This window comes from Neolamprologus brichardi, chromosome 2, assembly GCF_056152115.1.
Source record: "Neolamprologus brichardi isolate AB-2024 chromosome 2, ASM5615211v1, whole genome shotgun sequence".
In the NCBI taxonomy this organism is placed as follows: Eukaryota; Metazoa; Chordata; class Actinopteri; order Cichliformes; family Cichlidae; genus Neolamprologus; species Neolamprologus brichardi.
In genome coordinates, this window is record NC_142105.1 from 8,930,221 (window position 1) to 8,955,227 (window position 25,007).

The window sequence follows — 25,007 nt, forward strand, 5'->3', positions numbered from 1 at the left end:
AAAAGAAATCCGACTGATTCCAGCAACAGCTGCACAGAGAGCACAGCTGGATTGCATCAACATGTGCGAGAGGTTCATACATGCAAACATTTTATGTGATCTTAACCTTACCTCCCTGCAGGCTAATTTGCATAAAAATCGCCTCACAAAAAGTTTCACGTTATTCTTTTTAAAGCTTCTTTTTCTGCTGAACATTCAGCTATCAGTTCTTAAACGTCGGTGTCCTTAAACGCACCACTACATGGGGTTTTCATTTGCCACTTTCACAATTTATTTTCTGAATAAAAATGTAAGATATTCTTTACTTAAGCAGAACCTGTAAAAACAGCAGAGAACTGACCATCTCATTAAAATAAACAACTCAGTGTTTTCAGTCTTTCTACCATAAATTATTTTTAATATGTATGAATGTTGTATTTTAAGGGACCTAACAGACATCTAACAAACCAAATTCCACCAAAAACTTTTTTTCCCAATCTGAAAACATAACAAGCTCCAAGTCTAGAAATACATACATCTATTTCTGGTTTTGAGGGACACAAACCCCAGTCTCCAGGGTGAAAGTCACATCTTTGATCCTTCATCCACAGCAACATTTACGTCTTTAAGACTTTTTTTGCTCAAAAATTCTTCCACTGCAGGACAAGTTGTGCTTTAGAGATGCAAAACATCTCTAAACATCACTGAGGACTAATCCATCAGTGTTAGGTCTAACCCATTTTAGAAAAATGTGTCCCGTAGAAGTTTTTTTTCTCCCTTTACAAAAACAGAAAGATTGGTACTTTAACACCATAATCCCATCGAAGCCTCATTCGTACATTACCACATGATTTCCACACGAAAGGACCGAGACAAGTGGGCCGAGTTTAATATCCTGCATACACAAACAATTACAACAACAACTCAAACTTTTGCTGAAGGCGGAGAGATGCAGATTTCTGGGAAAAAAACAGGACTGAAGTTAGATTGAATCTCTAAAAATCAGCCTAACTGATGGCTGCTATTGATGAATGAGAAGTAAGACATTCACAGTGAGAAGCAAATAAACCAAAAGTGTATTTAATCCTGTTTGCTGGATAGAAGTAACCCTGACCTGCAGTTTGCACTGCGCTGCGTTCACTTGCAGCAACTAGAGATAATCAAACAACTGATTCCCTCCATTTATACTCGGTGACAGCCAGCTTTACGCCGACTGTGCAATTAGACGTCAAAGAAACGATTCGCGATCGCAAGCAGGAGACTAAACCAACGTCCAATCATAAACGCCAGACTCCTCACTGTGCGATCACTCCTGATGTTCATGAGCATCACAAACTGAGCCAGAAACTTGAACCAGACACAGCAGCAGAAAGAAAATCAGAACAGTTCCTACCTGTCGATGATGACGGGGTCAGAGGGCGTCTCATTGCGATTTCCGCAGCTCTTCTTGTCACAACACCGGCTGTGAAAGGAAAAGACACACTGAGTTAACACGACTTGAAAAAGTAACAGATTTAAACGTTACCCAAAACAGGTGCAGGTCAATGAGCCTCTCTAACCTTTAAAAATTAGTAAAACCATCAGTGATCTTCACATTCACAGCTCGCTGAGCTCAGTGGACTGTTCCAACAAGTCACCAGTAGTGTTAAAAAAAATGCAAATTCAGTTTCAGGTTTTTCACAAATTGCTGAACATGAGTCATAAAAGAGAGAACAGGGAAATAAAATAATTCAAACCATATTCAAAAATGACGCTTAATTGCAGGGGATGTTAAGAAAATAAGTTCTCTTTAAATAACTTTATCTGTAGTTTCAACCAAATTTGTGAAGAAATATAGATTTTTTTAAAAAATATATATATTATTAGTTAATAATCTGCTTCTAAAATAAATCCACCCAGCTATCCGGAAAAACTTTTATTTTGAAAAGCAGGTTGGTGTCAGATACACACACACACAGACACACAGACAGACACACAGCTGAGTCCAGCTGGGTGGGGTCCAAGCCAAGGTCACTAACAGTTGGATGATACCCAGCAATGGAAGCACCCCCACCCTCCCCGGTGCCATCGCCCTGACAACCAGCCAGCCAACCAAAGGGCGCCTCGCCAAACAGCCGTCCAGGTAGCCAGAGGGCGAAGCGGCTGGTGTTTCATCCAAGCGGCCGCAGACTCCAAAATTAAACGAGCCAGTAGCCCGTCCAGAGTCTGTGCAGGCATCCGGAGGGAGCGCTGGATTTCTACTTCAGCTCTGCAGGGTGGGGGACGGGTGGAGCCAAATGAGACTTTTGGTGTGGTGGGTCAGTGTGGCATGTAGAACAGCAGTCGGCTGAGCCCGGCACATTAATATCCATCAGATGGATGGACGGATGAGACGCCGCTGCAGACGTTTACACACTGAAACTGCAGGAAACTGTCTGAATGACGAAGCGTCCAAATGTCCTGACGGCTGGAGGCCATCAGTGAATGCATCGTGAGGTGTGCAGTCAGGTAGGGAATGTACATCAGTACTGACTGATCTGAATATTGATATCCAATCAAATTTATTTATAATGTGATGCAGATGTTATGGGACGGACGAGATCAAAGAATCAGGCCAAAAACCACCGTCAGGTTTAAATATTAAAATAATTCTATAAGAAAAAAGACAAAACAGGGTGAAAATACAATACAGTGACTACGCTTTGGAAAGATTGTGGTTAAATCTGTTCACCCTCACGTGTCATATCCATCTATATGGCCACAGGGACAACGGCCAGGTTTGCACATGTGCAAAGTCCTCATAAGGAGGCTGGAGGGATGGTTGTGGTACACTTCCTGTTTGGACCTTTAGCATTCTGCAGTTCTTTCACTTCCACTCGTTGTTTACGGCATTAAAACCTAGTCGGTTAACGAGTACTCGCTGAGAAACGAGCACCGATTCAGGCCCTAATTCAAAGGACGCCCTGACGTAAGTTAACCAAACCAAAGCCACATCCCTGGGACGAGAACAGGCTGAATGACATCTTTACGTGGTGAAAGGTTGTAATTGGATATCCCGGCATCCTGACGCGTCACACCGTGTTCGTAACCATGGCACTAAGGGTTGCGCTACGTGACGGCCTGGGGATGAGGACAGGGTGGTGTCGCCATCCTGTCTCTTTAATATTTAAACATTTCACAAAAGCCAGTGTAGCTCTCAAAGCACTGTGTGCTGCCCTTCTGGGGGCTTTCAGAACTTGGCCAATCAGAGCAAGGTGAGTTTTTTTTAGAGAGTCTTAAAGTCTTAAAGCGAGAGGCAAAGCTGCCCTATTAGGGTTAGGGTTAGGAGCGAGAAATGAGAAGAAGGACGCTTCAGTGACCTCTCACGCAGCCTTCAACGGGGTGAAGCTGCGAGGGCTGGAAGCTGATCAGCTGCAAATACAAACTGCAGGAGAGGTGCTGCAGAGCTGATTGGGTTTACAGCACTTTAATGTACATTTATAGTATTATTTTTTTCAGAGGGATGTGTTGTTGTTTTCATTTGTAGTTGGTATTAATTACTACAAAAGGTGGACAAAGTCGATTTAGGGCTCAGAGTTCAAACTAAACCAGCAAAATAAGTTTTTAATAAACAGTCAGTAAATCAACAGAAATAATGAATAACATTTGTGGCGTTCACTCATGTGCCTTTTTTTTTTGAGGATATTGACTGTGAATATTTTTATTTTTCATGAAAACATGCAGAGGATGTTAAAGTGTTTTTACTGCCCTAAGCAGTGCCTGCAGGCGTTCCTCTCAGGCTGCATGTTCAACCTCTACCAATCAGAGGGGAGGCCGAGCAAGGCCAGTTTATTTGTAGAGCACCTTTCAACAACAAGGCGACACAAAGTGTTTTACATGCAACAACGACTACACAGTATGAATAAATACTTTCATATTTAATTAATTAAAAGAGCCGAGAGGCAGATGGAACCGCGGCACACGTTTAAAAATCAAAGTGAAGTATTTCTGAAATCTGAAGACAACAACAAATGTGGAGTCCGATCTTTGAATTTCACAACAGGGATGAATTTACGTGTTCTTGCTAACACATTGCATGTTGATAAACATGTAAAAACTTTTTGCTTCCACTTGGGTTTGTTGGCCCATCCTCCTCATACTGTCTTGGAAAGAGTCAGTCATGCTTTTGATTTGGGAAGACAAAACCCCACTGCTCGACGTTTAGCTCAGATGAGATGATGCATCTGAGATGAGAACGTGTTACTCCGGTTTTAGCTTCACCTTGTTGGCTTATGGATTATTTTTAAGAGAGTAAATCGGGTTACCGTTTAGCTGACCGATCTTTTGCGCCAAGTCTCTGGAATACTGGAATTATATATTAGAACCGCCCCAAATGTTTCTGCATGTAAATGTTTATTGAAGACTCATTTCTGCTGTCTTTAATTCAAGCCAAACTTTAGCATCTTGTAATTGTTTCATTTTTCTTTTTTTTTTCTCTTTTTTCCTGCCTGTGAAGCACTTTGGCTTTGGTTCTTTTAAATGTACTATAGAAATAAACGTGACCTTGACCATTTTATGTAAAAATAAACACAAATCATCTGCTACAACAGCAAACCCCAACCCCCAGGCCATGGACCAGTACTGGTCCGTGAGTCGTTTGGCTGCGAGAGTTGAGGCTCGGGTGTGAAATTTATGATTTCAGGGTTTTTAGCGTTATTTTTTTAATCGTTTTTATCGTTAACTCGGTTTCCCTGGGTCTTTTCCCGTGTGTTATGAATAATATTAATTTTTTTGGTACTGTTACTGGTTTTATTTTGTTGTATTTATCCGCGACACCTTAAAGGCCAGTCCGCGAAAATATTGCCGAACATAAACCGGTCTGTGGCACAAAAAAGGTTGGGGACCGCTGTGTTAGAACATAATGATATGAGGAATGTGAACAATGATGTTTATCGGACAACAGACCATCAAATAGACCATTCCTGTCATTATCAGCAGGAGAAGCTATAAAAATTATGAAAATACAGTTAAACGTCTAAAATAATTCTCCTCCTTCAGATCTTTGCATTTTTCAAAGCCATCCAGTGGACCAAATTGGAGTGTTGTGCAGGCCAATTCTGGGCCCCGGGCCTTATTTTTGAGATCCCTGTTGTAATCACTCAGTTCATGTTTGCATAACTTATATTCCAGTGGACTGAAACTTTAACATAAGCTTCACATTCAGTACAAAAACATTAAAATGCTGCACTTTTTCTTACATTTAAGCTCAGCGTACTTTTAAGCTGCAGCTCGGTATCACTCCCAGTTTCTCCGCCTCAAAGGACATTTTTCAGCCAACAATGAGACAGAAACGTTCAGATATTTGTCAAAATTAATTTACAATGGCGAGCTCGAGCTTTCTGAAATGCAAATATGAAAAAATCTGACACAAGCGATCCATCTATCATTAAAATAACAACACGATCCCGACACGAGATCTAATTTTCTTCCTTCTGACAAGCTGCTCTGCACAATGCTTTTCTCTTATCACTGCGAGGGTCATTAACATATCTTCCGGTAATTCTTAAAAATTAATCATATTGCATATGACCCGTGACGTCCTGCGTTCGCCCCATGCTGTCCTGAATCAAATTGCCATTTGACAAACAAGCGTCAAATCGAGGCTGCGAATGCCAAATGAGTCGCTTTATGAATCATTTATCACACCGTTTGATCTCTAAGTACAGAAAAATCATAAACCGAGTGCCGTGTTTGTGTCTCTGTATGGACGTGTGACTGTTGCCATAGAACGCGCCACAATAATTTATTCCCCCAGCTACTTGGAGCCATTAGTGAAAGTTCCAGGAGACCAATTAGCATTGGAAACCCACTGGTGCTGCTGTGGTGACAACCTCCTCCAAACTGCCAAAGAAGTGTTATAAACAAACTGGACCCCAGGAGCACTGCCGGGGCCCCTCCAGGGACCTGGGGCCCCTTTCCAAAGACGAAAACAAACCTTGGCTGAGCGTCCACAATATCGCCCTAATGACGTTTCCCCCCGGGCCGCAAACAGGCTAACACCACGGCCGGCTAATGACTGCGAGGAACAACACACACAGACCTGAGAGGGGCTGAGTGTGTGTGTGTGTGTGGCTAAAATAAAATAAACAGTGTGTGTGGTGTTGCTGCTGTCACTCATTTGGCGGCGAGAGCTCGTCCCTGCTGCAGAGAGAGATTGGTCGTACACGTACACACACACACACACACTCTCTCTCTCAGGCCACCAAAAACATTGGAGCCACAGGAGCCAGTTTGGCCGGCGAGCCTCAGACAGGCCACACAAGCATCATTACCGCTGGCTGCTCCTCCTCGCCACTTCAGACGTCACCACAAGTGGAATCTACTTAAGCCACAAAGAGAAGGTTTGTCCAGGCATGTCGGTGCTGCTATCTCTCTCTCTCTCACACACACACACAGAAGGAAAATAAACAGCGATTCCCACTGCGTCACTAGGATCACAGCATCCAGATAACACAGAGTGGGACGGGCCGGGGATGCAGGGCTCGCTTTCAAAGGGCAAGTGTTGTAATTACCCAAAGGCTTGGAAAACCTCAGCAGCCGCCAGGCCCGCTGATTCGCTCCAGCCCGGCCTGGACGCCACCTTCCTCTGTGAGCGCGGCAGCAGGTTTTCCTCAGCATCGCCCGAAGCCTGGCAGCCAACGAGGCGAGCCGAGGCGAGGCGAGCGGCCCGGAGCTGGCGAGCCTCCGGGAGCCTGCTGGCAATGCCACAGTGCCAACCTGGCTGCCGCTGCAGCGCCTGCTTCTCACTGCTTCTCGCTGCTTTGTGATTGCAGAGATCAGTTTAAGAAGGGCTAATGTGAATCGGTAATATGACGGCGAGGTCAGAGCTCAAACACACAATGAAGGAAACCTGACAGTGTCCCAGAGCGGCTTCCAGAAAAACAGATACCACCAAACCCAGTTCCAACTCAGTAACTGAATAAAAATCCAGAATTTAATCTGCGATAATCCAGGAACAAACCAAATCACACCAGAGATAATCCAGAAATGTGTTTCACAAACATCTTCAAACTACAAGCACATGGAAATCTGCACCACTGCAAACCCAAAAGCTCAAAACTTTTGAGAGTTTGTGATGTTTTCTCTGTAACTATTAACTTAAACTCTTGTTCAGACTGAGGGTCCCTCATTTTAATATTTACGTGTACAAATTAGTGCATCCGTTGGATATGTGCTGTATTTTGCACTGATGCTGTAGCATCCTGGCTGGATGTTCTCCAGGTTTACAGGATGAAGGGACTAAAACATTCAGTTACTTAGGCTGGGATTTGTTTTCATGCTTGAATAACAAAGCTGTGACACCATTAGTGTAGCGCGTAACTGGACAGAGTGATGCTCTGTCACTGTCACTATCTCAGTGACAATTTCTGAGTTCGGTGGTTCTTGTATGATTAAAGTGCATGAAAAAGGTTTGTTTTCTACATGACTGTTAAATGTATATAAAATATAAATCTGTTAGTAACCAACAACTCAAGCAGTGAGAGCATAATGTTTCTTTTTCAGAGTTTTAGGCAGGTTTAAAACCTAAACATAGGCTCAAATCAGATCTAATACCAGTTTCATCAACATACTGACCAACATGAGAAGGATATCAGCAAAAAGTAGGATGATGAGGCCTAGAATTCACTACCAAGAGCATTCATTTCTTTCATTTTTGCTGCATTCTTCAAGATTTATGAGGGGGGAAAAAAAGAATGACTAGATATCAGCTTTTTAAGGTCTAAAACAATAGCTCAGTTTAATGTAAATACTGACTATTTCACGTCTTTTCAGGTTTTCCTAGAAAACCTAACTACTTTAAGACCCGAAGAAACCCAGAGAAGGTCTCTATTTAAAAAAAACATTAGAGGGTAACATCCTGCAGCAGGTGCTACACCCAAAGGTGCAGCATCCAGGTAGACAAACCAATGGGGACGCCCATAAAGACGACCTCACCTGGGGCCATGGAGGCAGAGAAACACGGAGCGTGTGTTAGAAACAGCGAGGCAGTCTCTGATGCCTCACTCATTAGTGAATGGAAACACAACATCCATCAGGGGGAAAGCTGGTTAATAATCGCACTCAATCACATAATGACTGAAGCTCAGAGACGCCGACAGCCAGCCGTCGTTATGGAAATGAAGCTCGTATCGACGGAATCTCGCAGGGGGAAGTGAGCTCGATAAAAAGTGAGAGCAGAAGGGAAGTTCACAGATACTCAAGTCTGGCTGAAAAAGCGGGAGAGATAAACGCCAGAGCAGGAGGCGGATGCAAGGTCGAAAATGTCAGACCTGTTCTTGTTTTAACCGCTTCAAGTTCAACTGAATGGTACAAACTGAGTTTTCTGCTCACTGTGTAAACCAATCCAACAAACATTTAAACCTGTTTATTCCATTTTTAACTTTTTTAGTAACATCTTAACAGATTGAAAACCACCACTAAACATTTAAACAAGTTCCATTCTGAGCTGTTGCTGTTTTTGCCCAGTTTACTCTAAAGATGACCCAGATTACTATACACACTGCACACTAAAGCAGGTTAACATTGTCAATTTTATTTTCAGATTTGCACCAACTCACCACACATGTGTACACTTTACATTAAGGTTTACACCATTTTTACCTATTTATTAAACATCTTAACAGTGTGCACCCAATTTAACCCACTTTACCACATATTTAAACTGATTTTAAAGTTATCAGTTTCCCAAACCACTTCTAGATAAACTTTTTGCACATTTGGCTCTTTTTATTTTATAGATAACTCAGTTTAATGTCCACCAACAAAACTGCACACCTAGGACAGGTAGCTAGGCCCGTCTTTTCCAGATTTACACCAACTATTTTACTCCAAATATGCACCAATTTATTCAAATGTTATGATGGCTAAAATTTTATGCAAACATGAACTGAGTGATTACTTAATTTAAAAATTTTGAAAAAAAACTGTTCAGGTTCATACAAAGTTGTTACTATGTAAAACCAGTTCACTGCCCATGTAAACTGACTCGCTGTACATTTGGTCCAGTTTACTGAGCAGATTACAACGTTACTGGACTATTACTGTATACTGCAGCACACTCATAATCTCATTCACCAAGGTCTGTAGCCTGATTGGTGACACCCTGGCAACCAAGTGAAAGGAAAAATGTGCATTCCCAGCTGGCAAGTGGTGACTGGAGGTTGCTAGCAGTCAGTCGCTAAGAGGGTCCTGCACCAAAACCTCGCTTTGGTTGCCAGCAGAAAGCTGCAGTCATCCATAGTTTGCATGGAAGACACAAACTTCTCTGCAGGCATTCACAAAATACTCACCAAGCTGGTGAAGCTGTGAAAAGTGGAAACAGAAAGAGTTTCCCTTCAAGATTTTTTTCCCTAAAGATGTAACAATCATTAACCCCAGCAACCGGTCTCCAGCCATTTAGGAAAGTTTTATCTATCAGTGACTGGTCTCCAGGTCCTTGGCACTAAGGCCTAAGTCAGTTAATACAGCCGGATTTATACAAAATTATACACTGACAATCTAGTTAAGTCCAAATATACTGCATGTACTAATTTATTAAAACAATGAATCCAATCTATTCCCTTTATTGTTTTAATGTAAACCAGCTTGTGGAACACATTTGGCTCAGTTTATCCCAGATGAGCCAGTTTATTGTAGTACACCTAAACTCTACTAGTTAACTCTACAAACAGACTAGTTAACATGTAAACTAATTTATTCATTCATTCACCAATTCACTGCCCCTAAAAAGTTATAAAAGGATATTATGTCCACATTAACCAGTTTATTCACACTGGGAAGCAATAAATAAATATAAACCATCAAAAATGATGATTTTTTTTTCCTACATGTGGAGAAACAGGCTGCTGGAGCTCCAACTGACACTTCAGATTCAGATGTATTTATATATTTGTGTGTTTGTGTGTCCTATTTTCACCATGCTACACACACACACACACACACACACACACACACACTCACACACACTATGGTTGTTCTTCACTCCTCGGTCTGAACCAGTAAAACCATTAACTCACAGACGACAGCAGAGACACGCAGGGCAGGAAACGTGTTGATTGGTGTGATGAACAACAACCCAACAGCTGCTCTTTTTTCCTCTCACAAAAACACACACAGAGCGTTCAGGCCAACAAATGTACACACACACTTTATCAATACAACCTCGAATAACAAAAAGCTGTACAGGAGTACCTTTAAAGTTACAAAATACCTCAAAAAGGGAAGAAAAGAAAATATATTCAGGCACAAAGCTGCCACTAGAATGAAAGCAGAAACTAGAAAACACAACGGAAACCAAATCCATACACAATATTTAAAATATACAATTTAGGTACAGATTAAAATATGAAGAAAATTAAGAATTCAAATAAAAATGTAAAAGTGAAACTAAATTCTGATGTAAAACCATCATCAAATCTACATCCTGTAAAACATTTTTAAATGCCCTCACTGTGTAAAAGTAAAATGAATTTCACAACGTCCAAGAAAACGACACCCAAACAAATACAAATTTTATTATAAACCTGTGTTATATACAGGGCTCACACAGGAGCTTGAAATCGTTGAAAATGGTTGAATTTTAATGCTGTTTTTTGAGGTTAGACAGGTGATTGGATTTTGGGCATAGTGCATTTTCATCTAACATAGGTTCATTTATTAGATGGAGAAACAAATTAAGTCAGAAAGCTTCTGTGCCACCTCCGCCAGTCTGTTTCAGTGGCTGGCCCACCCCCCCAGGGACAGTGGGACTCAGAGGTGAGTGCACAGAAATGTACAATTACATATTATCAATAACACAAGCAACTCTCCTGCAACTCAAACATTAGCCTAGCACAACTAGCCAACTTACAGCTAACCGAGTAACGGTCACACAATAAGAAAGTTGTCACCGACCAAAGACAAACATCTGATCATTAGGACATGTTTTCATGCGGTTTGCAATCTGCAGCATTTCTCAAGTGTTAAATTAGTTTTTTGTGTTTTTTGTTTTTGTTTTGATGCCTGACACTGAACCAACTACACTCATTTTGAAAAACAGCTCAACTTTTGTGAATTACCTGTAAAATTAACAACACTATTTTGGGATTGTGCTCAAATCTTGCCGCATTTTTTTAAAACCAGGTCCTAAGGCTGCATGTTTAGATAAAGGCAGATAAATAATGTGTTCTAAATGTAAATAACAATATAATTTTTAATGACAGATTCACATTGAGAGACAAATTCTCTAATATTTTTAGTAAAGAATTTATTTATAGAATTTTAAGCAAAGATGAAATTGCCAGAAAACTGCTGGAAAAGGTGTCTGGACATTTTTATAGCAAAATGAGTCTTTTTCTGATTAACTTAATGAACTGACTAACGTGTTCACAAAATCTGAAGATGATATTTGTCCTAGAAAAAGCACATACACCACTCAAACTCTGGGCTTGGAGAGGCCTCCAAAAGATTAACGCTTAACATTCCCAAAGTTGAGTGTTTTCATTTCCTCTGGAGAGTTTAATCTAACATATAACAAAAAAATGAATACATCATTCCATAGAAATTATGCCCAAATCTAATCGACAATAATAATGACTTCCAGCTTTTTATTTTCCTTCTTGGACTCTTTTAGAGCAGCTTTGCATGATTCACATTTCAAAAATAATCCTTATTTATATTCTACTGTACTCATTAAGCCTGCTTATTTGTGATTGGCCGGCTTCTAGAAGCCTGCCAAGGGGCTGCGCCCAGCCGGTGACATCAGCACATTAGCGTGTGTGTATACCTCGTTATTTGGTTGCAGTTCGGTTATTTAGCAGTTTCTTTGTTTTTGGACACACCTACAAAATTCTGTTATTCAGTTGTTTAAATTTGATCAGTTATTTACATTTTAAACACCTTCTTCTCTCAGAGACAAAAACTCTTCTTCACATCTAAACTTCTCCATTATCCAATCATCTTTCGGTTTAAATATCACAATCTAACAAGCACGCACTTCCTCTGCAAGCATAATTAACACTCCACACACACACACACACACACTGCAGGGAGATAATTACACTGCACTGTTATTAAACCATGCTTCAGCCTGAACAAAAACACAAATTAAAAAGTCACAGGTTTGACAGAAACTGCCGCCTGCTCTCCTGCCAAAGTGCCGCTGAGCCAAGCGCTGAATCCGTGAACAGACAGCACATCTGTCACATCTGTCTTATCTTACCTGCACATGATCTCGTGGGTGAGGAGGACGCGACACATCTCCGGGTTCTTGTCCTGTCCTTCATACAGGATGGGCTGATGGGACAGAAGCAAACAGCTGATTACGACAGAGAACTCATCTCCTTAAAACTCCTCACATGAAATCGTACGGCCTACAATCTCATTTATTTTTCCTCCCACAGAGTACAAATCTGCAAATGGGTAAAGAACTGTTAAACAAAACAAGACAAATCAGCTCATTGTGAATGATGCATTTTAGCTGAATATGTTAAACGAGTTAAACTAGTTAAAAGAACCAAACTCTGTCAAAAATATATCTGCTTATGAGGTAACCAGTTTTCACATTCAAAAGTTAAACTGGGCTTAAGGAAATTTAACCAGACTCATCATCATCATCATCATCATCCAGACTCTGAACTGAATAAAACCAGCTGGGAACCAGTTTTAGCAACTGGGATCAGACCTTGAAGGACCCCACTGGGTGGTGGTCAGAGGTGAACTGGGCACCCTACCCTGGAGCCTACTGTGGGAGAGTCCAAGTACCTCAGAGTCTTATTCACGAGCGAGGCAAGGCGGGAGATTGTCACAGCATCTGCAGTGATGGGAACGAATTACTGGGCCTTTGTGGTAAATGATAAATAAACTAGTTCTAATAAAGCGCTTCTCGACTCTATTGGGGAAATCAAAGTACTATAAACAACACGTCGCATTCACACAAGCACTTTCTACTTAAAATTCACATATAGTCACACTCCAATGGACGCATCAGAGAGCAACGTCGGGTAGTATCTTGCCCAAAAGGTATTTGGCATTCAGACTGGAGCAGCCAGGGATCGAATCACCAGCTCTGCCTCTTGAGATCTGTGGTGAAGAGAGAGCTGGTCGAACTACCAGTCGAACTACCAGTCGAACTACCTCTAAGGCTAGAAGCAGTGGGCAGGAACCTAAAAGTTAAACTGCAGATATCAGCGGCTGAAATGAGCTTCCTCCGAAGCCTCAGACACCGAGTGAGGAGCTCAGTCATTTGTCAGGGACTCCAAAAAGGAAGCAGTTGTGGTGCTTCAGTATCTACCCAAGACTCCTCTTTTTACCTCGTCAGTGAGGTGTTTCAGGCATGTCCTACAGGGAGAAGACCTCAGGACATGAAGAAGAGATCACATCTCTCGGCTGATCCGGGAATGCCTCCATGTTTCTCCAGAAGAGCTGGAGAAGGCGGCCGGGCATCTCTGCTGCCCCCGTAAGCCGAACCGATATAGGTGGCAGCAAATGCAAAAGCAAAGAAAAAAACCCAACCATTTAAACTAGTTCAGTCTGTATACTAGCATTCATCGCTTTCCTGCCGTACATCCGTCTCAGCTTCAATCTGATCAGCTGATATTTAGATGTGTGCAGGTGTTCCTTTTATTTTGTCATCCCCCTCTGCCTATCCACAGTCTGCACCAGTAATAAAGTCAAACATGGCCTCCAACCATTCACACCTCCCACCACCTCCCCTTTTGGTGGTCTCAGCCTCCTCTGGCCTTCCCAGAATTCCCTGCCAGATGGCGGGTGGCGCCCCAGGATGAAGCCCCCCTCCTCATCCTCCACTCTCCCTCCTCCTCGCCCCCGCAGAGCTGTCGTGTCAGAGTCTGGATGACGGATGACCGCTGTGAGTAGGGCTAGGTGTGCGATTGTACTCGTATATGGGTGTTTGTGGGGACCCACGTCTTTATGGGGACGTTTTTGGAAGGAGAGGGCATCAGTGCGGGTTTGAGGGCTTGGGTTTGACTCTGCCTGATTTTCACCGTGATGGGACTCCTTTATTTCAGAGAGGGCCCTCACAGAGACAGAAGCAGAAATGTGTGTGGTTTTTGTAATACCCTGGTTGTTGTAAATGAACTCCACTAAAAGCACACGGGTGTGTGTCCTCACCCCTCCTCCTCCTCTTTTCTTTTTTCCTGCGATGACCTACTGCTACCTCATCCACCTTTATAGTCAAAACAGACCTCCACCCTGCACACACACACACTCACACACACCCTGGGGGACCATACTTTTAGGATAACGACCACTTCTGCATTATTGATCCCAATCCTGGCTCTGTTCCTCTGGATTAAAACGCTCCAGTTTGACCAGGAGGGATGTGGATTGCATCAGGGACACACACACACACACACAGAACTGGTGGTCGATATTTATACATCATCATTCCTGATGCATGAGTCCTGTGAGTGCATGACTGCATGTCCACTTTCATGCTTATTTGCAGGTTAATGTCCCCTTTCTGCGGGGACACACCTCAGACATTTTCAGACGTTCACATGTTTAAAAAGTGAGGATGAGGCCGTTTTGGAAAAAATAATGTTGTTTATTAGAAAGTGAATATTTGGAAAAGGTGAGATGTTTTGGGCAGGACTGAGTATTTTTATTAAAATTTTGTTCTGAGTAAATATTTCACAAAAAAACTTTGAGAACAAAAACGACTGTTTTTCAGATTAAAGTTCAGCAGCCGTCAGAGTGAGTGTGTGTGTGCAGTGACACTAAAAACGCTGTTTACATGTCGCTTTAAAGTGTTTCTCATTCTCTGCATAGTTTTTGTCATTCAAGCACTGATGCATGTTTTATAAAGGGAGCATGTCATTAAGTTACAAATTTGTTTGTCAGTGAAAGTTTTAAAACGTGGGGTTTCCAAAGATATAAAAAGCTTAAGGAGAAAATCATGAACCTGGGGTGTGAACGATTTGGAGCACATTAAGACTTGTTTTAGAAGAGGAGGCTGATTTTTACAAAAAGTTGAAAACAGGAAGACGAGGCCTACATTGAAGAAGTCTTCACAACAGTTTGCTTAAGGCGACGTGAGAAACGTGTGCTGAACATTTCTTAACCCTCTCGAGGCAGGCGTTGCCGATTTGCAACAGTTAAAAACTAACAACCTGATTACCCCACATACATATTTTATGAGTTTTTTTTACTCAGGAGTACCACTGCAGGACTTGGTTGTGCATTAGCAACAAAAAGTTTAATTTGAGCCTGAGAGGGTTAAATAAGAGTTATTTGAGCTCAGAAATATTTTCCAAAAGGAGCACAAACACCTCCCGCGGGGGTCTCCCGGTGTGTGAGCCCCTCGGCCTCGTTGCATGATGTGACTCGCTGTGCAGAAGTTACTGCGCCAGCTGCATCGCTGCACGGTCCAATCTGCATTAATGCAGCTCCTCCTCGCTCTGACAAACCCGTGGACGCGGGGCTGCTAACAGCTCCTCGACGGGGATTTATCGATCCATGGGGACTCCAGCCGACCTGTCTGTCAGGCCTGCCTCTCCACCAATGGGGTATCGTGTACTGGGAGGTGAAGGTGTGTGTGTGTCATGGAGGAGGAGGTGTCAGGATTATTGTCTCCAGTGTGCCGCCGCTGCGCCACATTAGGGCCTATTGATCGGTTTGGCTGACGCTTTGTCGGGGAGCCGCTTGGTACATCGATCGGTGACATGCCGACAGGGCCGCGGCAGCCGGGAGGGTTGTGATATGACGGGGGATAAATAAGCTGAAGCTGGGAGGAGAAGCGAGCACATTTGGATGTCTTTTAATATTTACAGTGACAAACATCTGAGGTAGAGCGCTCGACGAGAGGAACAGGAGGATCTGGAGGAACGAGGAGGGAGGTCAGCCGGCAGCGCTGACAGGAATGTGGAAACATTTGGAGGTTTTTGTTGGCAGCGAGGTCGTTCACAGGTTCAAATCCCACACGGGGGTTTCTGAGTGAGTGAAAACCGGAAAGATGGGAGGACGTGGAGTCAGCTGAAGCCCGAGCTACATCGAGTGGAAAGGAAAACACATCAGTGCTGCTCGAGTTTAAGAAAGTAAGGAGGAGGCGGAGGAGGACAGGAAAGTTTAGTTTTAACTTTAGGGGAACGCTTTAAGATTACAGTAGGTTTGAACTATGTGCCTGAAACCAGCAGAGAAGTCTTGTTTGTTACGCGTTCGGGGACACTATCAGGCAGACACACAACACATGAATAATCCTTAGTACAAATCTATAGGAGATGCCTGGATAGCCAAAGATGGCGTCCCGCCCCCGTCCACAAAAGAACCAAAGAGCAACCTGACCCGGAAACATAAGAGCCAATCATGTTGTTGTGCTGACTGCTCCGATGGTTCTGGATGATTCCTATTAACAGTAACTCAGCGACATATCAGAACAATCGTGTTCCACACTGAGAGAACAGATTTGATTTGATCTTGACAGTCGGCATTCGACTGATCCATGGAACATTCAACGATCCAACGCATTCGTCTGACCTACTCCAGTATTCTTAATCTGACAACTCAACTTTGTTCTTTGCCCACTAATTCTTTTTTCATTTGATGTATGTTTTCACCTTCTTTTTTTTTTTTTACCACCTCTGACAATATTATCTGATTTATTTAGTTTGTCTATTTTTGACCGAGATTAGTCATAAAGTTTGGGAAGGACTTGCAAGAAAATGGCAAAGTTTAAGGTATTCAGTATTGGAGTCAATCCAGAAATCCCTCAAAGGGTTTTACCTCTATAGGATCTGCATCATAGCTTCAAAAATACAACTCAAACTGTATTTGGGATGAATTTCACCACCAGTACAAAAATCTACAGATATTAATAACCTTGTGTTGTCCTCGGGATTCCCATATACTTGTCTGCCATTCACCTAGGGACCATTTTTGGACCGAGGACAACACAAGGGGTTACCAACCTTCTATAGGTAATATTTAGAAACAGCCAGAAGACAGGCTCTGATTGGTTAAGATGGTTTCCCGAAAAATATCAAACGACTCTGAAAAATTGTATTTTGAGTCGTGTTCACGAGACTTTCTTCTGCTCACCGTAAACTACCAGGAAATAGAGCGACTCTAAAACTCCAATGCAACTGTTTGCTTGATGTTTGTAAGACTATTCAAGCCCACTAAAATATTTCCAAGTTGTGATTTATTCCAGTCAAACTAATCTGGGCTTTGGGGCTCGATCCAGGCAGTTTCGAGGCTGCACGTCGTTGTGCAGAAACACGCTGTGTGACATTTAAAACACGCCGCTGTGACATGTGAAGGTGTGTAAAACAAACTCGCTCTGATGTAAACACTATGAGTGAATCAGAGCTCAGGTGTGCGTGCGCTACCTCACCTGTTTGGTCATGGAGTCTATGAGCCGGACGTAGAGATCCTGTTCTGTCCTGATGCCTGAAAAACACACAGAGAGAAGCATGAGCACACACACACACACACACAGTTCAGATATAAATTACTGTCATCAACATGCCCGTGTTAGCCTCTTATGCTAATCCGCCCCCCAACAAAGGATCTGATTCCTGATAACGTGCTGTAAATGAATTCTGTTCCGATTCATGTCCTGGTTGTGTATTTGTGTTTTCTAGCGCTCTTGTCGTCTCGCCCCGGCGTCGCTCACACCCCTCAGCAAAAACAAACAGCGGCGCTGCTCCAGAGCTGTTTATTATTTATGGGCCAGGCCGCCTTCTCCGGCCCCCCCGCCGCCTTTTTCCTCAAGGATAACAAGGAATCCTCATTCTCCGACAAATTAAATATCAATCAGAGCTGCTTGTCTTTTATTAGCCATGCATCCGGGCGTAAATGTGACACAAACACGACATGGGGTGGAGGAAGTAAATTGCAGGGAACACCTGTTAGCGGCGGAGCAGCTCTAATTGTATTGTGCGTTTGAGCTTTTTTTCCCTCTACTTCTTGCTTTGCGGGCCGTTTGCTCGCAGCTTCCTCTGCTTTCTAATTGACATGATTCACTCCTCGCTCTGCGGCTGAGCGCTGAGCAGTCTGCAGCCTAAATGGCGGCTATCCGTCCCGCTTGCAGATGAGGTCAATTACCTCTGTAAGATGCTAATCCGACGACGCCGACTCATATTAGAGTGATTTATCCCCCTTTGGAAGAAAACGCTCTTTTATGTCCCACTTTATCTGGCGTTTCTGCGGGGGTCTGAGAGCATTACGGCCGCCCTCCTCCTGCAGCTCTGGACTCGTGCCAGCACAAAGGCGAGCTGTGTGTTTTGAATCAGCAAAAGATCCCTCCACTTCCCCCACACCACACCACACCACACCACCACCACCACCACCAACCGATGGACAAAACAGAGCTCAGATATTCCAGATGTCCGCCGCTCCGCGTGCTGATAATGAAAAAGTTTTTCCAGCCTCGCAGTCTTAAAAGTGCACAGCTGAGTTAAACTCTAACTCCGGTGAGGTGACCTTTAATATAAATTCCATCTCTGCTAATTCTGAACTCTAAATCATCCAGGAAAAGTTCAACCGCAAACCAACACAGACAGTTTCACCTGTGGGAAAGAGCGATCATTAACTCGACTTCATCAATCAATACTGCAAATCTAAAATGCAGCCTGAACAAAGACTCGGCTGACCTGCAGCAGCAGCAGCATTTAAAAACGGCTCACTTTGGCTTTAATTTCATGCTGTCAGTCATTCTTTAAGAGCACAGCACATGCAAATGCGTCTCCAGCGTAAGGAACATATTATTGATGGGTTTTTGGACTTGGACCTAAACAACCTGCAGCATGCTGGCAGAGCGGGCTGCTTCACATCTGCCTTCATTACTCATCACGAACATTGAGAATTAGCAAAAATATTGGCATTATTTCCATTATGCTTTGACCTCAGATTGCATCATCAGTGCTTTCGTTGTAGCTTTTTTGCATGCTGCGAAAGGCAGACGCTTCTTTCTGCAACATGATTGTCTTACTTGCACTAGATCTACTGAATTTTGTCGCCGTCACGCTTACTGTAAGTACGTGACAGCCTTCTGCCTACATAAATTTTACAAAGAACGACGAATCAGAAGAGAGATTTATTAAACCCATTTGTCCCTGCTGTTTTTTACTTCTTGTCTTTGTCTCTACCGCCTCTGTAACCATCCCCTCTGCCTCTGAAGTCTAATTTCATTAACTCTTTCCTGCTTCAAACAATCCTAAAATCAAACTCCAAATTCTTTCAGCTCCAATAAACTGATCAATATGTGGCTTTTTGAAAAACGGGATGTACAAGGTTTAGCAAAGTTAGACGTTAACGGGAAGTTAGCTAGCTAGTCCCTTCTACAGATGGTGCAACCTAATCTGACTGAAGGATTTCTTTAAACTAAACTCTATTACTCTGATATAACTTTAGACTTTTGTTTTAAAACTAAACAGCACTGACGTAAAATGCCAAAATAGACCAAACTTCAGCCAAAGAACCTCTGATCCATCCAAAACACGAAGTGAGTCATTAATTAGTCTGCTGTGTGGTTTGGGTTACTGTGAAGTCCTGATGCTAAACTTAGTGTCCACACTGAAATCTGAGTCGGCCTGAGAGCGATTCTATTCTGAATAGATATCAGTAGTCTGGGATACCAGGAGCCTGTGAGCTGCAGTTACACCGAGAGGGTTTAAAAACTTTGTCTGTTCAGAAAAATAAAGGACAAAAACCCAGAGCCTCATCCAACACAAGAGACACCTGGACCCGAAACAAAGAGACGCTGCAGTTTTCTGCAAACTGGTTTAGTGCAACTGGAAACCAGTCCTAATGAAGAAGCCCTGGTTCAGAGTCAGGAGCTACAAACGGACTAACGGACTCTGACAGTAAATCTGTGAGGAAAAAGTTGTAATTTTTTTTCTTTTTCTACCTTCAAAAATGACTCTCTAACAGGATGTTTACAGCTTACAGAAAGCATTTTCAGCCTTTTTTCTTTTTACAGACTTCCACCTCTGATTCCAGATCAGTGGCATATTCACACACTCAGCTCACCGTTGCTGTAGAGGAGCTGTAGCCTGTAGTGGATTCCATTGTTGGTCTTCTCGCCGTTGTACTCCTATCACAAAAACACAAAGTACACGTTAAACAACGCCATCCTGACTGTGCATTTGACATGTAAGAAAGTATTACAGAAAGGTTATTTAGAAATCCTAAGAAAAGCAGATGATGAAGATGATGTGTTGAAGTAAAAGCCACTAAAAGGACGCCTCTGCTGAGCTCAGCGAGCTGTGAAACATGACAAGTTGTCAACAAAGGCTGGTCCAGAGGACCCATGGTCCTTTTCCCAAATATTAGAGCTGTTAGGTATCATATTAGCCTGCTATTCATGTTTTCTGCTCCTGTCAAAGAGTAAGGAAGAGCAATGTAAAAGTAAAAAAAAAAAAGAGTCTGCACCACCACCAAACCACAGTCTAACCAGAATCTCTCAGTTAAAGGTGTTTACACACTTGGTCAAGTGCAACACACCAAATACTAAAAGCAAAAGACTCCAAGCAAATCAAAACCAAACAATAACACACAAAAAACAATAAACTGAAATTAATTTAAGTTAGCAGCTGAATGACACTCCCTGTAACCTTTGACCTCTCTGAACCCTGATCCCTATGCTCCTCTGAAACGAACACAAAGCTGTCAGATTAGAAGACGTTCATGCTCTGTGTTATCAGGACACGTCCCAGAATGCATTTCACACCCATCATCTGCATCCAAGCATCACTGTTTTATAAGGAAAATAACAGATTTGAGTTTAAGCTTTTATTTTGAAATTTACTCGGAAATGTTTTGGGGGTCTCGTCGGCAGGGCAGGTGATGCCATACCTGACTTCCGCAGCTCTCTGATCACTTTCTTACCTGTGTGAAGGAAAAGTTTAGGGTTTTATTTCTAATTATGCCTAAACATGCATTTAACTGTCAGGTAATCTGTGCCTCAGACTCTGTAGTTAAAAACATCCTTTATTCTCCATCCATCCGCCTCTTTTCTCCTTTTCTTTCTGTCTTGACCTTTCCTCCCATCTTTTTCTTCTCTTCTCTCTTTCAACCTTTACTCCCCTTTTTTATCCTGCCTCCTCTCCTCGCTCTCCCTCCTTTCAGCCTGTGTTGGTCGGCCGCTCGGTGCCAACTGTGCCCGGGAGTGTTGGCTCAGTCCCAGTGTGTTTGTGTTGGGGGGGGCGGGGGGGGGGGGGGGGGGGGGGGTATCAGGGCGAGAGACTCGAGGTCAAAGCAGAGGTGAGGTGAGCGAGTGGGTAGAGAGGAGAATATGGTGCCAGCTGGCAGCCGATCAAAGAACAAACACCCACAAACCTGTCGGGATGTTATTATGATTATCACCAGTGTTATTAGCAGCGGAAGCGATTCTCATGTACTTTCTGTATATTGTCAACAACAGATCCAAACTTGTGTATTTTTGGACATTTACACTTCATTTTAATTGCCAAAACATTCTCTTTCAACATGGGACCCGTCTTACAGATGAAGTTCCACATAACCAGGATTTCATTGTTGTTACTGGGGCTCATTAAACCCAACAGTCACATCAAAACTGAGGTTTTCTGTATCCAGCTGACAGGGCATCACAGATTTGGATCATCAGCTCAATGGGTGTAATTTAAATGTTCAAAATCAAAAAATAAAGCTAACGCAAATGTCAAAAGATGCAGTTCCCCTAGTGTCCTCTAGAGCAGCGGTCCCCAACCTTTTTTGCGCCACGGACCGGTTTATGCTCGACAATATTTTCACGAACCGGCCTTTAAGGTGTCGCAGATAAATACAACAAAATAAAACTAGTACCGGTACCGAAAAAAATAAGATTTATTCATAACACATGTGAAAAGACCCAGGAAAACCGAGTTAACGATAAAAACGTTAACAAAATAACGCTGAAAACCGATAAAAACCCTGAAAACCATACATTTCACACCTGAGCCTCAACTCTCGCGGCCCGGTACCAAACGACTCACAGACCGCTACCGGTCCGAGGCCCGGGGGTTGGGGACCGCTGGCTGCTCTAGAGGCTTCCGCAGAAAGCCAGTCTCCACGGACTCGCATGTTAAAATGTCGAACTTTAAATGATGCTGTGCGTTTAACTGTACTAACAGACTGTCCAAGAAGTCTGAGTTCCAGTTTTAGAGAAATTGTACGATTTTATCTGGATGATACTGATTAGCAGGTATCTGTTTCTGAGTGTGAAGCTATGAATGAAGCTTGCTAACTAAGCTAGCTAGCCTTAGCTGCTAACTTAGCTCTACCCTCTCCTCCAAACATGGTCACTTCTGACTACAAAAAAGTACCATGGCAGTTTTCAGAGTTAAACCTTCAAAATAAAACATAAAACAATACCTGATTCAAAATTGGAGTTTGCGCCAAATAATAAACCTCTGGACCGCTTTCTGTGTTACTTCTACTTTAAAATCGTTCCCTGTAAGTCTTGCTCTGACCACATGCACTGGGCTGTTGTTATTTACTGTTAATCATTAACATGTTTCCTGCTTTATTTTGTAGTCCTGTTAGATTTCTTTTCATCCTTTGTTCTCTTCCTTCGTTTTTTCTCCATAAGAGCTTTGTTTAAGATTAAGAATTAAGGGGACATTACCTGACATGGGCCTCTGATGTATGAAAGGTAGGAACATTTCCTACAAATTAGATCTTTTCCTGCTATTTTAGAATTTTAAGCCTAAAAACCTGACCTCTTCTTTTCCTGTCCTTTTTTTTAAAAAACACCTAAAATCTGAAGAAGATTCTTGAAGAAATAAAAAATCTTTTCACCTTGTCTTTCTCCACAAAGTCCACGTAGGAAGTCCTCTCGATCTCCACTGGCTGACCCTGACGGTCGTACAGCGCCAGCACGAAGTGGAAGAAGTTGGACTTCCTCAAGTTGGATGGAGGCTGCTTCTCAAAGTGAGCTCGGGCTAAACCAACCCCACTGAAATAGAGAAAGAAAACGTTACCTTCCAACTCAACAGGATCACACACACTAATCTGGAACTCGCACACGGAGCACAGTGAATTGATTTATATTGATTTATAGGCCCGTGTTGCTGTGGTGGGCACCTTAAAAGTGAGATGATCATTTTCGACTTGGAATTAATAAAAGCTCAACAACAGAAGAATTAAATGAAATTAATTCCAAATCTTCAGAGTGGACATATCATGTGTGAACATTGGGCAAGTGGCTTCAGTTACTGAAAACAACATTAATGGTTTACCACTGGTTCTTTCTTCTGTAATCAGAATGACTAAGGTGCTTCCCTTTGAAGGTGGCGGTTTGTCACTAGTGGACAATCCAAGATCCGGGTGTCAAGGTAACCGGTCTCATGTATTTACTACCATGCCCTATGTCATGTCAACTTAGCAGTTGGAGGTTAGTAAGGAGTTAGCTAGCTAGCTTCAATGTATGACGATATACCGTAATCTGTCCAAAGTATTTCTAAAGAACTAAAATGTACAGCAGTGATGGTTAATGGTGAGAAACCTGGTGGCTAGCTACAGAGCTATAGTTAGTGTAATATGAACACATTAGCACAGTGAAGACGAAGGATGACGGTTAAACTATTGGTCAGGGACAAACGCCATCATATGGCAGGAAGAAGATGCCAAAAATGGACCAAACTAAAGCCAAGAAAACACGAGACACGATCAGCGTGAGGTTAGTCACTAATGTGCTGCTGCGTGGTTTAGATTAGTCGCTGTGAAAGACAGCGAGAACGATCACTCAGGAGTTTTTGGGGGAAAACAAAAAACATTAATCCAACGCAGGAGACGCTTTGACTAAGAACGACACGCCTGATACGACATCAGCGACCATGTCTGTGCTGATCATCACACAGTGTCATACACGCAACGTTACCACAAAGCGGACCAATCACAGACGCTGTGGTATGCGTTGCCGTTTTATTATTTAGATTTAGAAGGTTTTACAAATAAACCTGGACACATAAATAAAAAAATAGGGTGATGTGAGTTTTCTGGCTTTCACAAGGTTATAATTAATCTTTGCTTTTACAGATATTGGGATGTGGCATCTCCTCTGCTTTCATTAACATTAAATAAAGAGATGCAAAGTCACATGATAAACTGCTGCTGCAGGAAGAGGTTAAATAAATGAGTTTAAAGGCAGCAAATGAAACTCTAAAGAACAAAAGAACAAACAAATTTTTATGTTAAATTATTTTTTTGTTACGTTTCAATAAAAAGGGAGGCAGAAATGAAATCATTACCGAGAGTATTGCTTCTAATGCTGATTATCATAGTGTAAACAACCACCAGCTGGGGGTCAGAGGTCACCCTGCTTTTGATTTCCAACCTCCAGAATCTGAGGAAGCCTTTAACTGAGTGTGAAAGCTGCAAAAACATCAACAGTGTCAGCGGCTGATTTTATTTTGGTATGGAAAAAAAATCCTTGTTGATCCTGAAATAAAATCGATGCTCCTGCAGGAAGAGACCTCTGCTCTCAGCCCACAGAAGTGCGATGTGTCCGAGGGGGAGACGCTCCAAACAGCAGCTGAATATTTTTACATCAATCTCATTTTCCTGCTCGTTTTGTTTCCTAAAACGCTTTATGATCAATATGATCGCCGGGGCACAGATAAATATTTATTCATGCTCAGGGTTTGTTTTTGGAAGCTCGCCCGTGCTCTCTCTCGGTCTCCGAGCTTCCCGGCTCACGGGTGTATTCCCCAGATGGCAGATTAATACAGCCGTGACCTTTCTGCACCCCCATTACCAATGCTTAATGCCTCATTTGTAGGCCAGTTTGTTGAAAGCTAATTCCTCCAACTCGCAGCGTTTGGCCGAGTGAAGAGTCTGCAGAGAAACTCCAGGAGGAGGAGGAGCAGCTCAGGTGTGTGTCGGTCAGGTTTTAAGGGGGGCTCGGTGGGAATAAGAGCAGCTGAGTGTCAGAAAACACAACAGTGTTAAAGTAAAAATAACACCGAGAGGAATCACAGCGAGCAAGTCTTCAACACGTTCACCGACAGATATTTTCAATGAGATCCCGAGAGAAGGAAAAAACTCCACAAGCATCTGTTTTTATCCATGTT

The 25,007-nt window shown here is 42.7% G+C and overlaps 1 protein-coding gene across 3 annotated transcripts in view; it reads right to left on the reverse strand.

Moving 5' to 3' along the window:
- LOC102775638 (transcription factor COE3) overlaps nt 1-25,007 on the reverse strand; it is a 143,095-nt gene that overhangs the window by 101,565 nt on the left and 16,523 nt on the right. For all 3 annotated transcript variants that reach the window (XM_006797614.3, XM_006797615.3, XM_035910662.2), the window contains 5 exons: nt 22,735-22,891; nt 19,966-20,029; nt 17,327-17,382; nt 12,197-12,270; nt 1,373-1,441 (listed from right to left, as the gene is read on the reverse strand). In XM_006797614.3, coding sequence (XP_006797677.1) covers nt 1,373-1,441; nt 12,197-12,270; nt 17,327-17,382; nt 19,966-20,029; nt 22,735-22,891 — 420 coding nt within the window. The remainder of the gene's footprint in view (nt 1-1,372; nt 1,442-12,196; nt 12,271-17,326; nt 17,383-19,965; nt 20,030-22,734; nt 22,892-25,007) is intronic.